The sequence below is a fragment of the Chionomys nivalis genome, chromosome 6, assembly GCF_950005125.1.
Source record: "Chionomys nivalis chromosome 6, mChiNiv1.1, whole genome shotgun sequence".
Taxonomy (NCBI): Eukaryota; Metazoa; Chordata; class Mammalia; order Rodentia; family Cricetidae; genus Chionomys; species Chionomys nivalis.
Genome location: NC_080091.1, coordinates 50,444,750 through 50,461,818, shown reverse-complemented (window position 1 = coordinate 50,461,818; position 17,069 = coordinate 50,444,750). Strand labels below are relative to the sequence as shown.

At 41.2% G+C, this 17,069-nt stretch overlaps 2 protein-coding genes across 2 annotated transcripts in view; one reads left to right on the top strand and one right to left on the bottom strand.

The window, feature by feature from the left end:
- Positions 1-2,532, bottom strand: part of Ncapg (non-SMC condensin I complex subunit G) — a 32,042-nt gene extending 29,510 nt beyond the window's left edge. Inside the window, exons 1-3 of the mRNA XM_057773246.1 lie at positions 2,405-2,532; positions 1,335-1,535; positions 749-977 (exon numbers count right to left, since the gene is read on the bottom strand). Coding sequence (XP_057629229.1) covers positions 749-977; positions 1,335-1,535; positions 2,405-2,515 — 541 coding nt within the window. The 5' untranslated portion in view covers positions 2,516-2,532. The remainder of the gene's footprint in view (positions 1-748; positions 978-1,334; positions 1,536-2,404) is intronic.
- Positions 2,533-2,847: 315 nt separating this feature from the next.
- Positions 2,848-9,472, top strand: Dcaf16 (DDB1 and CUL4 associated factor 16). Its single transcript, XM_057772863.1, is given in 4 exon segments — positions 2,848-3,123; positions 8,910-9,140; positions 9,142-9,374; positions 9,376-9,472. Coding segments are annotated over 4 exon segments (837 nt in total).
- The last annotated feature ends 7,597 nt before the right edge of the window (positions 9,473-17,069 follow it).

Here is a 17,069-nt window from a genome sequence, read left to right as displayed (position 1 = left end):
GGGGCCATTAAAATGCAGAATAAACTCCATAAAACATTAAAATAGAGTAGAAAAAAATATACCATGCTAAAACTAGAAATAATTTTGAAGGAAAAAAAAGACACAAAAATGTAGTATGGTCCACCAAAAAATAGCAGACAAAATTTAACACTGAAACAAACACCAATTGTCTAAAGTTTAATTTTTCAGGCAAATAGGGCAATTAACCCAAAATTCACTGTAATTATCACCATCTCTGAGAAAGGGATACAACTGGAGTAAGAGCAAGGCAAAGTTAAAAGTACTGATAATATGTTCTCATTTTAAATTATTGGGTTGATTCTTCCTTAACACATAGAGACATAAATAATGCATAAGTAAAAATTCAATGCTCAGTTAGGGAGATGGATCTATCAGTATGGTACTATACAAGCATGAGCCTGATGTTCCATTCCAATCTCCAAACCCATGAAAAACCGGGCATAGTGGCAAGAACCTAGGATCTTAGCACTGGGGACAAGAAGACAGGATTCCTGGGGCTTGCTGGCCAATGAGTCTGAGTAGATGAACTCTAGATGTAGAGATGCTATCTCAAAAAATAAGATAGAGAGCAACTATAAACGTCTGACTCTAACCTCTAGCTTCCATGTGATTACACACACACACACACACACACACACACACACACGTATACAAGCACACATCAAATCCAAATACTGAAAAACTAACAGTCAACATACTGAAATAAGATTTAGGAAACCATACATACCATCAACTACTGGGCAGTCATCATCCTTGGGATCTTGGAGTCGAGAGAGAGCCAAAACCGCTTGTATTCTCACATTTGGAATCTTATCTTTCAATCTAATAAGCATGGCTTCATTAATTTTATCAAACAGGTCGTCATCAATTTGGGCATTTTCTGGCATACTCCCCAGAAGCTTATTAATGAGCTGGCATACTCTAAATCTGACTGCACTGCTGTTTGCTTCATGAGACTACACAAAAACAAATAAAAAGTTAATCCTAGTCACATTCCATTCTTAAATAGTCAGTATAATCTCAAGTGGTCTGGAAAAATATTTGCTATACTAAAAAAAAAATAAGCATATTCTTCTCTGTAGTAATGTTTTACTTCCAGGCAGAAAAATTTCACAACAAACATGAGAATTTAAACAGGCAGTTAACAACTCAACAAGTAGAATTACCCTTTCAGCTTAATGACAGGCAAGATTTCCTATAAAAGACTTATCCTCATACATTTCCTCTACCACTGATATTTCACTGTGGAAAATGACAAACACCATGGAAAAATTCTCTTCATGACTTCCCCCAAAGTACTGTTTTTACAGTACCTTTAATAGAAAAGTGAACAAATAATTTAAAATGCCACCATCTTCCTCTTCCTCTTCTTCCCGATCAGACTGGTGAAATGAAGTAACAAACTTGGCAGCGAAGTCGACGACCCTCTCCACAGCAGGCTCACGTTTATATACCACCAGGGCATATTTAAGGTAATGAACAAACTCCTCCTGAAAAGCTGTTTTATCATCCACCTGAAAGACGGAAGAAACAGCTCCATGAGCTGCAGTAATGAAGAGTCTTTATTCCCCACACTACCGTTAATACTGCTGAAAGCTTTGGCTTAGGGCAAACTAAAATCATTTTTAGGAAACTCTCAATTATCCAAACCAAGAAAAGGGGAAATAAACCTGCCCAAACTTCTCTTCAGCATATAATCTGCACCGCTGACAAAGTAGAAAGTATAAATTTTGACTGTTTTTCTTTCAAACCTCTTGGATTCTCAATGTTTTTCTTACCATATTAATGCAACACAAACTTTCGGCAAGAATAACTCATTTTATTTAGGCCTTCCTAATATCCAGCAATTTCCTTTTAGTGTAACTTCCACAGCCTAGTCCATATCCTTAGTCACGTTCGTATTTACTTTTCTCGAACTTCAAAATAATTGATCGGCCTCAAATTCGCTCACAGCTCCTCCACTCGATGAACAATTATCATAACTAGGAAAGGCCAGGTTCTAATATTTGGTGAAATGAATTGGATTTTAAGCTTAGGAGCTGGTTGAAATAACATAGTCGGATTTCTTAACGATGAACTAGAGACCCCAAAGGAAAATAGGACGTCTGAAATTCGCAGCCCAACGTCTCCAAGTCACTGCCAAAGTAAGGATAACGGATCGCTCCTCCGCGACTCTGGGGAGGGGGGTGGAGAAAACTGAAGGAAGACGCCGTGGACGATGCCCGGAATTGCAATCACTGGCTGGAGACCAGGAGACCTCGGGCAAGCCTCAGAGCAACTGAGCCCGGGTCACCCCGACGCGGGTCGCGCAAATGCAAAAGGCTGAGAGCGGGGGCGGGGGCGGAGGGGTAGGCCGCGCCGGCGCCGAGGCCAGGCCGCTTACCGCGCCGTACGTGCGGCTCAGCGCCACCACCAGCTTCGCCTGGTTCTGGTGTGGCTGCTGCGCCAGCCGAAAAGCCTCCTTCACAGAAAGCCGCTTCTTCTCCGCCGCCATGGCGCCGCGATGACAAACGCGCACGACCGGTCAACTAGCCTCCGGGGCGCGGTTACCGCCACAGTTTTGAAACACGTCTCGCGAGAGACCGAGACCCCGCGTGATTTTCGCGAGAGGCGGGACCCGGAAGCCGAGAGAGACACCGGACTCTCCGACCCGTCCCCTATCTGAACTGCCACTGCTGGTACGCATGCGCTGAGGGGGCGGCCCGCTGGGAAGATTCGGCGTGGGCGTGGCCGGACGGAAGTGGTGTCGTCGTCAAGGAGCCGAGCTGACGCTGGCGTTCAACTTTCTGCGCGGAGCTGGTGGCGCCGGTGTAGTCTGCTCGGGAGATGAGAAAGCAGAGAAGACCCGCCGCAAAGAGAACGCGGTCTCCAGTCCTGCTGCCTGGCGCGGGAATCGGACCGAAGGGGACATTTGAGGAAGGCGGGGAGGGCGCGCTCGGGGGTGGGGAAGCCAGGGCTTCCCGAGGTCGATCTGGTCCTGCGGACGCAGTGGGCGGGCGGTGGCCGGGCTGTCTAGGGGTCCTGGAAGAGAAAGGCGGGGTAAATGTAGTCTGCAGCCGCTCGGAGATGCTCCAGCTTCCCGGGTCTGCTTCACACGCCTGCGTAACAACTCTTCCCGATGGAGGCGAACGCAGACTGTGCAAAAGGACTTTGGGGTCCCGACGAAGACACGCACTGGTTATTATATAAAATTATCTCCCAAGGAATGGCTCCGCTGGGGCTTAGGACACACCTCTCCAAAATGGGAAACTTAATTTGGCTCCTTGCCTGGTGATTGTGCAAAACTGCAGCCTCCTGTCCTGTGTCTGTTGGTGAACTGTATCAGGAAGAGGGCTGCCCCAGGCTAACTTCTCACTGGGAGACTTCATGTTTCTTCACCAGACTTTTCTTCCCTTCGTATAGCTTGTGCCACCAGTATTGTAGCTGTGTGTGGAGTTCATGCCTCCATCATCTTGGTCTTTCATGTTCACCCGCAATCCCGTGTCTGGGTTTTGTTTTGTTTTCCTTGCGGTTTGTTTTATATCTACTTAATTCATAATTCAAAGAACTTGCCCTGCACCTCAGCATCCTCTGCGAAGATGGAAGAATGCTCTCCAAACTTTCCGAAGCCGCTTGGATGTCTTCCCCTATCAGAAGTAACCTGTTAGAATGAAGTTTTTCATTTTTACCTCCCAGATTTTTACCAGTATCCACATGAGTAAATGTTGGAATGAATGAATGAATGTATTCAATGGTTTTCGTGTTTTAACCATCTATAAATACCCATAAATGCAACTGGCTTTTTTAAACCCCTTCTGTTTTAGAACTTTATTCATATATGCTAATACTATCAAAATTTATTGACTCCTTTCATGTGACAGACACCATTCTAAGCGCTTTACTTCATTGAATCCTTTATTTATATCTCCTTTTAGGATGAGTAAGTTGAGACACAGACAGGGTGCCCCGAGATTTCATCCTAGGAATGTGCCATAATTATCCTCCTGTTTCATTCCTAGTTTCCGAAAAATGATAGGTACACAATTTGCTGGTTAAAGTGATAGCTATGGTGGTGTTAGGTACCTGGAATGAAACCAACACCGTGTCCAGCTGGAGAAAGATACCCCAGGTTAATCACTGGGAGCAACAACAAGCTAAGAATGTGCATTCTGAGGAGGAAAGACAGGAAAAGAATGCCTAGATGCTACTGCTTAAAATCACTAGCCATATAATCAGTATACATTATTAAAAAGATAACGCTTTTTTTTCTTATCTTACTAAGACTTTGCATCTCTGGGTGTTATTTTGCACTAGTGCTACTTCAGATGCTTAGTAGGCGCATGTGACTGGTGAACATACAAAAACCTTGTTCACTTTGGGGATCACTAGAGAAGCTGGGGAGATGGATCAGTGGGTAAAGTGCTTGCTGGACAGCATGAGAAACTGAACTCACATGCCCAGCACCCACATAAAAATCAGATGTGCCCATCTGTAACCCCAGCACTTGTGGGTGCGAGAGACAGTGGATCCCGGGACTTCACTGGCCAGCCAGTCTGCCAAAATAAGCAGCTCCAGACTCACTGAGAGCCTGTCTCAAAGAAAATAAGACATAACCAGTGAAAGCACCCACTGTTTAAGTCTCTGACCTAAGCATGCATGTGCCACACACAAAATAAATAAAATATTAAATAGATGCTAATAAAATAAGAGTGTGTGTATCATTTGTTTTTAATGTAAAATAAGCTGGCAAACTAAAACGTAGAACATACCAGTATTTTATGACAATTTGTGGCCTTTAAATGTCTCTGTGTTGTAAATACTTGCTGCCTTTATTGCTTTGTTGATAAAAAAAATGTCTTACGATACATCTTTACAATATTTTATCTGGCTATTTCACCAGCAGAGAAGTAAAGTGAGTCTGGCCACTAGAGGTCAGTATGACTGTTTTGATTGGAGTTGTGGGTTTTAGTAATGAATACTGTATGGGTATGGTACTTGTTCAGCATTATAATGAGAACTTTTCCAATATGCTTTATTCAATTCAAACAATATAATCTCATTATTGTAAAGCTGGCATAGGTCTTGACTCTTTTATTCTGTGAGAAAAGAACAAATACGTATAGGAATGTCATGTCTTTAACAAACTTTAGATAACAAAAGCTAAGTAATAACGTGTTAGTTGTAAGGTTATGTTGAATTCTGAATTTTAGATCAGTCATTTTTGAAAACTAAATTATGCGTGAAAATGTTTAGAATAGATGAGGATAATTTGTTTTGATACGGAAATATATACAGGAACTATGAAAGAAAAATAGCAGAGGGATCACTTGTATGTGTAGAATGTATGTCTTTTAATACACCTCTTTTGTTGCGTATTCAAAAGGGGGACTGAGTTAGCCCTTTGAAGAGTACTTTGAGAAATCTTACAAATACAGTCTATTTGAGAGGAAAACAAAATTATAAAAGGACAGGGTAATTTAAAGACAGCCCCTCCTAGCTCACTAAAAGGCAGACTTAAGGTAAATAACAAAGTATTCTTTTCAGAACGAAGTAGATACTGTAACTAGGTTTGAGAGCATGTTTGTGTCTGTTGAAGTAGGAAATGTGGGATCAACCTACCCCTGGACCCAGCAATACCACTCTTGGGAATATACCCAAGAGACACCCTATCATATGACAAAAGCATTTGTTCAACCATGTTCATAGCAGCATTATTTGTAATAGCCAGAACCTGGAAGCAACCTAGATGTCTTTCAATGGAAGAATGGATGAAGAAAGTGTGGAATATATACACATTAGAGTACTACTCTGCAGTAAAAAACAATGACTACTCGAATTTTGCATGCAAATGGATGGAAATAGAAAACACTATCCTGAGTGAGGTAACCCAGACCCAAAAAGAAGATCATGGGCTGTACTCACTCATAATTGGTTTCTAGCCATACATAGGGGCCACTGAGTCTATAATTTGTGATCCTAAAGAAGCTAAATAAGAGGGTGAACCCAAGGAAAAACATATAGTTATCCTCCTGGCTATGGGAAGTAGACAAGATTGCTGGGTAAAAAATTGGAATCTTGGGGATGGGGTGGGATGGGGGTAAGGGGATATGGGGAGAGAAAAGTGAGAAGGAGAGGATGGGGGGATCTTGGGGATACGGGATGATTGGGGATAAAGGAAGGTTGGATAGGGGAGCAGGGAAGCACATATCTTAGTTAAGGGAGCCACCTAAGGGTTGGCAAGAGACTTGAACCTGGAGTGGCTACCAGGTGCCCAGGGCAATGTCCCCAGTTAGTTCCTTGGGCAGCTAAGGATAGGGAACCTGAAATGACCCTATCCTATAGCCATACTGATGAATATCTTGCATATCACCATAGAACCTTCATCTAGCGATGGATGGAGATAGAGACAGAGACCCACACTGGAGCACCGGACTGAGCTCCCAAGGTCCCATTGAGGAGCAGAAGGAGGGAGAACGTGAGCAAGGAAGTCAGGACCACGAGGGGTGCACCCACCCACTGAGACAGTGGGGCCGATCTATTGGGAGCTCACCAAGGCCAGCTGGACTGTGACTAAAAAGGTATGGGATAAAACCGGACTCTCTGAACATGGCGGACAATGAGAGCTGATGAGAGGCCAAGGACAATGGCACGGGGTTTTGATCCTACTTCATGTTCTGGCTTTGTGGGAGCCTAGACAGTTTGGATGTTCACCTTCCTAGACCTGGATGGAGGGGGGAGGACCTTGGACTTTCCACAGGGCAGGGAACCCTGACTGCTCTTGGGACTGGAGAGGGAGAAGAGGAGTGGGGGGAGGGGGAGAGGGGCGGGAGGATGGGGAGGGAAATGGGAGGCGGGGAGGAGGCGGAAAATTTTTTTTCAAAAAAAAAAAATAAAAAGGAAAAAAAGAAAAAAAAAGGTGAAGTATAAAATTTTGCCTTGCCGGGCGATGGTGGCGCACGCCTTTAATCCCAGCACTCGGGAGGCAGAGGCAGGCGGATCTCTGTGAGTTCGAGACCAGCCTGATCTACAGAGCTAGTTCCAGGACAGGCTCCAAAGCCACAGAGAAACCCTGTCTCGAAAAACCAAAAAAAAAAAAAAAAAAAAAAAAAAAAAAAAAAAATTTGCCTTGTTTTGCTCTGATGGCAAGCACTCCCTTTATTCTTCCCGTCACAGAAAATTGGTGTCTTCAGATACCAGGTACTCGTTTATTCTGCCTGAGAGTATGTTTTTTAGATACATGTTACTCGTTGGTTCCTCTGTCCATTACATGTTTAGGGTTTTGTTTTCTCAGTGTGAAATTATCATTTATTTAAAACGTTGACTAAGATTTCCAGTAGTATGTCAGAGTGTCACGCATCAAGGTTTGGTCAGCCTTACTAATGCAAAGAAGTTACTGTTCTTTCTTAGATAACTCTTACTTGATAATAAAACTGTCTCACCTGAGTTAAGTAGCATTTAAAGGTTTATAAATAAAGTGAGCTTACCTTTATTTGATTTGCCTCTAGATTTACATTTAATGTGTCTCCCTTATAGAAGGAGCTAATGAACATTATGCTTCCTCACAACCTAACAGTCTATACAGAATTGATTATATGACTGCTACTTCAGAGGTCAGTACAAGAATCTTGACACCTAACAACTCTACTACCAGGACAGGCCCCGTAAAACATCCCAACAAACACATCTGAGGTAAAAGGCTAAATTCTTAAGCGTTTGTGGCATAAGAGATATGCTCTTCCACAAAATAATTTTGGGGGTGAAAACAAGCCAGTTCAGTGATATATTAATAAAAGAATGAAATGACCCAAACTCTTAGCCAGTTTTGTGACTGTAAGCTATCCACAACAGCAAAACTGCCCTTAGTCTGTAAGACAGAAATGGGACTCTTTGATCCCAGCACTTCAGAGGCAGAGGCAGATATATCTCTGAGTTTGAAGGGAGTCTGTTCTACATAGTTCTAGGGAAATGGAGATTCTGCCTCAAAAAAGAAGATAGAGATAAGAAAACTAAGCCTTGAACTGCATCCATTTCTTGAAAGCCCTAAAATTAGATGGTAATGCTACTTAGGACATTCAGTCCTTAACATCATGTCTCTAGTCTTGTTCACAGGTTGAGGCTACCTTTCAAGATAGTCCAATTACGGAGACACCATTTCAGAGGCCATTGAATTACCTATAGAAAACATCAGATCTTTGAACAACAGATATTATTGACAGTTTTTTTTTACCAGATCATAGCTACTGCAAAGTCACTCCACTGGCAACTAATGGTCCTTAATTACCAACTGGATACATTGTCCCTGCCAACAAAACCAAGTACCCAAAGTTTCTCCATAGTATCACTCCCAGCTGAGACTGCTGAGAATCAGCTTGCCTAGATGAGAACTCTGCTCTGCTTGAGTCAGGTGGGGAGGAAGTTCACTGGTAAGGGACTAGCACTTTTGCACACTGAACTGGTCCTGAGGACTAACATACTTCCCTGTGAGTGGATAGTGTGCAGCATAATCTTCCCGGACTGCACAGTGTGGGCCTGAGGCATGCCTTATATGTATAATGGGCTGAGAGATAAGTTAAAATCCATGAAGAGGTTTTTATTTCTGTTCACCAGGGGTAAAGGTCTGCGTTCTGCCTTAAATTGTCACCTTTTCTGCTTACATGCTATTTTGTTCCAGATCAGTGGTTCTTCACCTTCCTAACGCTGTGACCCTTTAATACAGTTCCTCATGTTTGGTGACCACTCCTCCAGCCATAAAATTATTTTCATTTCTTCTTCATAACTGTAATTTTGCTACTGTGATGAATCATAGGGTAAATATTTTGAGAGATAGGGTTTAAAGGGGTTGCTACCCACAGGTTGAGAACCACTGTTCTGATGGGCTCCCGAATTTCATCTCCTGATCATTTTAACAGAATCAAAAGGTGAAGAAGAAAGAATGGTCTACCGATCTCTCTGAAGAAGACCCCAAGATGCCCAACCTAAAACTTCTTGAGAATCTTTCCTGCCAGGTTAATGATCTTTTAAAATATTCTAAAACTTGGAAATGTTTAGATCCCAAATCCTAATTGTATTATGCTGAACTCTTAGAACAAAATAATGCAGTCCACAAACTTCAAGAAACAGGTCTAAGACTTTCCCATTGTTTCCCATTGTGTTCCCAAACTGGAACCAATTCCTGAGTAGCCCTCTCTGGCCTCTTGTGAGGTCCCAGCTTTTCAAAAGCCCCTTAAAAGTCACAGCCAGTGTGCTAGACACCATGCTACTCTAAACTGAGCACTACAGTTTGCCACCAAACAGCTAAGCCGAGCACTGAGTAGAGCCATTTCCAAACGAGGATGTATAAATCATTTCCCTGACTCTTGCATTTCTTGTTTCTGTGACAAAGGGAGTAAAGGATACAGCCTGTGCTGAATTTTTGACACTTTCCTACACTGCTCTCCAGAAGGCAGTTAACAAAATTCTAACTGCTTCGTGATAATAGTAAGCATTTGCTTTGATACTGGTGTTGCTTATTTAGAAAAGGATACAGGGGCAGGAGACATGACTCAGAGGCTAAGAGCACTTGTTATTGCAGAGGCTCAGGTTCAAGTCCAGCAGCCACATGGTGGCTTAAAATGGTAACTCCAGTTCCAGAGGAACCAAAACTCTTCTGACTTACTTGGGTACCAGGAATGCATGTGGTACACATACATACATGCACGCAGAACACTCAACATGTAAATAAAGCCAAAAGAATGTTTAAAGACTACAAAGTAAATCAGAGACCCTTTGGAAAACTGGTGCCTTTTCAATCTAATGATATCTCTGACAAGCTAAAATGTTACCTGCTACCCAATGACTCAAGATAGCTAAAGGAAAGGTAGTGTTTAAGCATGCCTTCTCAGAAATTATTCTTAGTGGGGAGATTGAATTAGCTGAAATAATTATACAAAGAATTGATATCTTCACCTGACACCTTTTAAGGGTTCTTGTGTCTTATGTTTGGGAGTGGGAAGGTGGGAAATGTGAATTCAAACCTAGCCTACCCTACTCCAAGCCTAATAAAGGTACTTCCAAATACTTCATGAACACTCTGAATTTTAGACCTCCACCAGACTACACCAGGCTAATTTGGCCTGTAATATCATACCCAAGATTTAAACAGACTTCTGTAAGGGATATTTTTCTTAAATCTTGCTATCAAGATCTTTTCCAAGAACAAATAAATTCAGATTATGGAGAGAACCAACTTTCACCAGAACTCGTGTTTTCAGTATTAATTGCAAAATGATTAAAATATTTTACCTGTATTAATTTCCCGGAACAGAAGTTTATGTTTGCATCCATTGCAACCATTTCAGAAATCCTCTAATCTTAAAGATACTTCCTACAAAACTATCCAGATCTGAAATTAAGAGTTTTATTAGCAGTATGGTTTTTTAAGTAGATAAGCTTTCAATCTTTGTTTTTCTTTTTTCTTTCTTTTGGCTGAATAAAGATAGTATATGTGTCTGCTATGTTTGTTTGAACCAAAACAGGTATCATAAAGAAAATGTGTAGGACTGTTAAATCCTTTTGCATACCATAAAATAGTAAAATTTATGTATGATCCTGGATAACTGATCATCTAAATGGGAATCCGAAAACAGGTTATTAAAAATATATATCTTCATTTGGTTTTGTTTTTATATAATCTATAACTGAGTACAAAAATAAGTAAAAATTGAATTGATAATAAAATCATAATTCTGTAAAATGTAGCAAGTTTTAGGAGAGTAAAGACTGCTGAACTATATATGTCCTGTCTTCGGGATAAAGAGGTGTATTTTAAGAAGAGAGAAGAAAAAGTCTCATTCCATCGGAACCCAAATTTGAAAGCATGTTTGTTTCTTAATTTTAATTCAAGATGTAAAAAATGAAAGCCTTAAGATGTTGCTTATTCTTGTGTGCTAGGGCTTTGGGGTAATGGAATGAATTTGCCACTCTCACGTTCCCCGTATGAGGGCTTCTGATTAAATGCATTCACTACAAGTAGGATAAAAAAAATATATCATATTTAAAGTATATAGATATATACAATATATATGAATTTAATTCTTGAAGTAAACTAATAGGATTTCTTAACTATGTGACATTAATAAGAAATTTCAAAAGTTATATCTTTCTTAATGATATTAAGCATGTTTTGTTAAGTTGTCCATATACCTTGAATTATAGACATCCATAATCATGTCTTAATCTCATCTTTTTCCTAAGAAAAGTAAAAAGCCATACTCTGGAGGAAGACAAATGATAGTGACCTGGACCCACAGGTTGTTCTTTAGTGATTAAGTTCATGGGAAAGAGAAGCAGGAATAAGAAATAATAAAGAAAATGGGGAAATTTGGAATCAGGAGTTCTTCCACAAGTTCATGCAAGCGAGTTTCTTGAGAAATTCAACACCATGTACACTGTATGCGGGAGGGGGCGGGGAGAAATGGGATACGATACATTCAACAGGAAGCTAATCAAACAAAATTGCGTAAATAGAACACAATATCAAGTCCATCACAGACAGACCAAGCATCAGGGTCCTTGGAACTGATAACTCCAGTCTTTACTGGAGGAAAAGTCAGGTTCCCAGGAACTGAGACCTTACTTCCTTAGAGTCTCTAGACCTGGCACCAGACCAGACCCTGCCAAGTCTGCCCCTGGGCAAGGACACAGAAATAATGTTCCCTTTGTTCTTTCATTGGGTATTATGAGAGCCTTGGGTTAGCCTGGCTCTCAACAGATAGGTACAATCCAGGGGAATTTCCTAACACGACTCCTATCATGTACATACCTAAAATTTTCCATGTAAAGAAAATAATGTTTCAGTATTAGAGAAGAATTAAAGCATTGAAGGCCTTACACATGACTTGTGCTGTTTTCATACCAATGCATGTAAAATAAAATGACATTCTGCTTTTGACATCAGTATTAGCACAGTGCCTTCTCTTAGAAATTGAGTTATCTGTCCAATAATAAATAAGAGTACCTACTGGGTTCTGACGTAGGTTGATTCCCAATTTTCTGAGAAACTGCCATACTGATTTCTAGAGTGGTTGTACAAGTCTATATTCCCACCAGCAGTGAAGAAGTGTTCCCCTTACTCCACATCCTCTCCAGCATAAGCTATCGTTGGTGTTTTTTATCTTAACCATTCTGACTGAAGAAAGATGGTATCTCAGAGTCATTTTTATTTGCATTTCCCTGATGGCTAAGAATGTTGAACATTTCCTTAAGTGTCTTTCAGCCATTTGTGATTTTTTTCTGCTGAGAATTTTCTGTTTAGATCTGAACCCCATTTTTAATTGGATTACTTGGAATTTTGATGAGTTCTTTATATATTTTGGAGATCAGTCCGCTGGTGTGGGGTTGGTGAAGATATTTTGCCATTCAGTAGGCTGCCTTTTTGTCTTATTGACTGTATCCTTTGCTTCACAGAAGCTTCTCAGTTTCAGGAGGTCCCATTCATTTACTGTTGCTCTCAGTATCTGTGCTACTAGTGTTATATTTACGAAGTGGTCTCCTGTGCCATGCATTGAAGGTTAATTCCCACTTTTCTTCTATCAGGTTCAGTGTGGTTGGATTTATACTGAGGTCTTTAATCCATTTGTACTAGAGTTTTGTGTGAAGGGATAGATATGGATCAATTTGAATTAACCTACATGTTGATATCCAGTTATGCCCGCACCATTTGTTGAAGGTGCTTTCTTTTTTCCATTGTATAATTTTAGCTTCTTTGTCATATGTGTATGGATTAATTTAATATCCAGGTCTTTGATTCTATGCTATTGATCAACCTGTCTGTTTTTATGCTAATATTGACCTTTTTTTTTTCCTGTAGCTCTATAATAGAGCTTGATGTCAGGGATGGTGATGTCTCTGGAAGTTCATTTATTGTACAGGACTGTTTGTCCTGGATTTTTGATTTTCCATATGAAGTTGCATATTGTTCTTCCAAGGTCTGTGAAGAATTGTGTTGGGATTTTGATGGGGATTGCATTAGATCTACAGATTGCTTTTGGTAGGATTACCATTTTTATTATGTTGATTCTACCTATCAAAGAGCATGGGAGATCTTTCCATTTTCTGGTATCTTCTAGAACCTGATACCAACCCAGACCCAGACTTCATTGCAACCCTAGTAACGGAGGGTTGGCTTAGGGGTTAAAAGCACTGTTTGCTCTGCCAGATCTAGGTTCAGTTCCCAGCACCTACGTGGCAGTATACAACTGTCTGTTACTCCAGTCTTAGGGGATCCAACGCACACATGTAGGCAGAACATCCATTCACATCAAATAAAAATAAAAGGTTAAAAACCCCTTTTTTAAAAAAAAATCATAAATGAAGAGGTTATGTAGCTAGTAGGAATAACTGTCGCTGCCCTTCTGTTCATGATTCCCATAGCCCCTAGTGAAATTCTAATCGAATAAGGCTGATGAATGGGAGGTGATACAGTATGGGAGAGCTGTGTTTCTCCTCGGTCAATGTGATATTTAATACACAGTGGTTCAGAATCTTGCTTTACATGTCCGGGTGTGGCTGTCTGCAGGGGAGAGAGCTGACGACTAACAAAAGACTTTTAACGAAGACTTCATTTTCTTGTGTTTGAATACTGTACTTTGTGAACATATTACCTATTACATAAAAAATGTTCTTAGATCCTATAGTTTATGAACAACTCCTAAGACCTGATTGGCTAAGGAAGACATAACTACTGAGTTTAAACAAAATTGCTACAAACTCTTTCATGCAAATTGATTGAAAGTGTTTATATTGCAATCCATCCCTTGAGCTCACAAAATTTTATAGGTATTTAAGTTATAACAGTTATTAAAATCAGTGTTGAAATTAAACTGAGCTAAAAACTAGACTTCTGAATCACAAATTTCAAAATAAAAAAATAATTCTAATTTATTTTAGTTTCTGCTGTTTCATTTAAAATATCAGAATAGTAATTGTAATCTATTAGTAAAATGTAATATTCCAAAGGTTTCATCAAATGACTCCTGTGTGGGAGCTCCAAGATCTCTGCCTGGCACAGTCTGGCCAGGGCTACCTATCAGCAACTGTAACATGAAGGTTGATGGAACTGGAATACAAGGGGTGAGGAAAACATTACCAAGCAAGAAGACATAGAGTGAACTGCCAAGGCCTGCTTGTGTCATCAAAGCAATATCCAAATTAGTGTTTGCAGTGCCCAACAGCAGTGTAACAGAAGTAATTGTCTGTATTTCCTCAGCCTCGTCCTAGGGAATCAACGTTTCTGAGGTGGGGAACCACAGAACTCATTTAAACAACTTCCTAATGATTTGAGGGTTTGCTGAGATTTGAGGATTTCTAGCTTCATGTAAACTCTCTTGATAATGTGTGTCTCTGTGTGTGTGGTTTTGGTGTGTGGATGTGTTGTGTTCATGCACACGTGTTCACACACATGTGCATGTATGTTAGTTACAGTGACAGTATAAAATGATTAAAATAAGGCAGTGGTCAGATCTAGAAATAGAAATTAAGAAATAACAATTTGGGGGCTGGAGAATGACTCGCAAGTGTTGAGCACTGTCTGTTGCAGAGGACCCAGGTTCAATTCCCATGCACTCACAGAGCAGCTCCCAACCATATGTAACTCCCTTCTTGCCTCTGCAGGCACCAGGAAAGCATGTGGCTCACAGACATACATACAGACAAAACACCGATATATATTAAATTTTAAATTTATTTTAAATGATGTACCTGTATTTCAATATTCAACTGTATATCAACTACATTACCAATACTTAACTGCATTTAAGTATTTGCTTTCCATACAGTGAGGAACATTTGTTACAAATGTAACTAGGAAGCTTCAGGTTATTCCCCCTTTGAGTACTGGTGAGTTCCATTTACTTGACTTCTAAAAAAAGACCAGAAATAAAACTACAGTAATGCCAGGTCCATTCCTCCCCATGTACCCTAAAGTCAAGTGTACTTTGTAAACTGACTGTTTGGTGTACAGAAGAGGTGTTTGTGCCAGTGTGCCTGCCTCTCTTCCTTCTTCATAGGGCTCCAAACCCATGGCCACTGGCACAAGTCTAAGGAGAGCAGGAAACAATGACATTACCAAAGACTTAAAGGCAGCTGTTTCCAAAACAAATTGTAGTGTCCCTAATAATCATATTAACATTTTATAGAACCCAATTGTATTTTTGCCTCAACACATTTTATTCCAAAATGCCATATTCTGTGTTCTTACATGAATATGCTTAATGAAATCTCAGAGCAAATGTTGTCTTTTTTGTGACAAGGTGTTTTGTTTTTAGATCTCCCTTGGGAGAGAAGATTGAGAAACTATGCTTCTGGCTCAGAGTGCTTGGATTTCAGGAGTTATCTACCATACCCAGCCCTAACACATATTTTAAAGTTGTTTTACTTTCTCGACATTCATGCAAAGAAGAAATGAAAGGGATGAGATTACAATTAATTAATATGTATGACTAATTTATTACAATGTAGTACTCAGGCGCTAGCACATATTAGGAGACTCACCAGGCATGTGGCCATTGTGACACGTGTGTACTCACACCCAAATACTATGACTCACAGGGCCACTGGTGTGATCATTCAAAATGATGAGTCATTTTTTGCTTTCGTGTTGAAGCCATGAAAATTAGCCATGAAGGCTAATTTGCTTCTGATTTGCACAGTGGTTGAATTCCTGTAAAAGCTGGCATGTGATTAAGATCCTGTAGATGCCATTCTACATAACTTGAAATTAAATAGGGAGCTTGTGTTCTAATACATGGACTGCTGGCGCTGATTGCCAGAGATTTTGTCCCAAGGAGTCCCAGGATAAGGCCTAAGATTCTCTTGGTGGCTATTGTGGGTGCTGTGATTGCCTGAGGGCATAAAACCAAAGTAGTAGTATTGCTGTCTCCATTTCACACCCAGCTGTTAATTTACCTCACCTATAAAAATGAGTAGTGTCACCTTCAGTATGGAGGGGTCAGACAGTTTATAAAAAGAAATATATTAGCTGTGCAAACTCATAACAATGACAATATTCACACTTCAGAAAAATCTGCTCAAGGTCCTGTCATGTTTTCCAGAGTCCACTGTTTAAAACCAAGGAAAGTCAGAAAGGGTTTTGGTTCTTTCGCTCGCTCGCTCGCTACCCATCTCCTTCCCAAACTAAAGGGAGCAACTTCAAAGGGTGACAGGATTCAGCTTCAAGCCTGTCCTAGGTAATGGCACAGTTTGATGGGCCACTTCACTTTAACTGGACAGACTTGGCTTTTCAGCCGCATCTGATGCTCCTTGTGCCTTCCTTTCCTATACCAGCTACCAGGCTCTTTACCTCCCGCATGACTTCTCTGTGTTGGTGCTAACCTTTTCCCTACTAAGAGTTATGTGTGGTTTTTTGTTTTGTTTCGTGTTTCGGTCACTATTGGTCTTGAACTTGACATTGCTGGACATCTCTAGCATTCAGTACTGAGCGGGCTCCTCTCCAAGCTGGGGTGGGGGAGTTCCCAGTCAGTCCTGCTCTGTGGTTCTGAGGCTCCAGCACTGTCCGATGTTGAGCTTTGGATCCCAACCTCCTTGAGTCAGTACCCCCTATTTCCACCCCCTACCACCTCCTACCTTCACCCTCCAGCATCAGAGCTGCAGGTATTGGATCCGCTGTCTCACCTGTCCCATCACAGGATTTTAGGGTATTTTCATTCTGACTCACCGGACACCTAGGGACTATGGCCAGCATTTTTTTCCCTCTAAGCCCAGTCAATCAACCTTGAGCTGGATCGCTCATAGCGGAGTTGGGAGCCCCATACCATCCAGTTGCCCAAGAAAACTACCTGTCCAGGGCAGACCTCCCCATCAGCCCTTAGAAGCTGTCCTCTTGCTGGTGTAGCCCGCACCCTCTCGGAAGCATCCGCAGATTGTGAACCCCGCGTGCAGAGCGCCAGCGCCACTCTGCAGGGTGCGGGTGCCCGTGAGCCAGCTAGCCAGCGAACGAGCACGAGCAGAGGAAGGTGGGTGCGCGAGTAAGCCCGAGAGGGAGGCACCTCCGGAAAGGGGAGCCACGCGGCTGT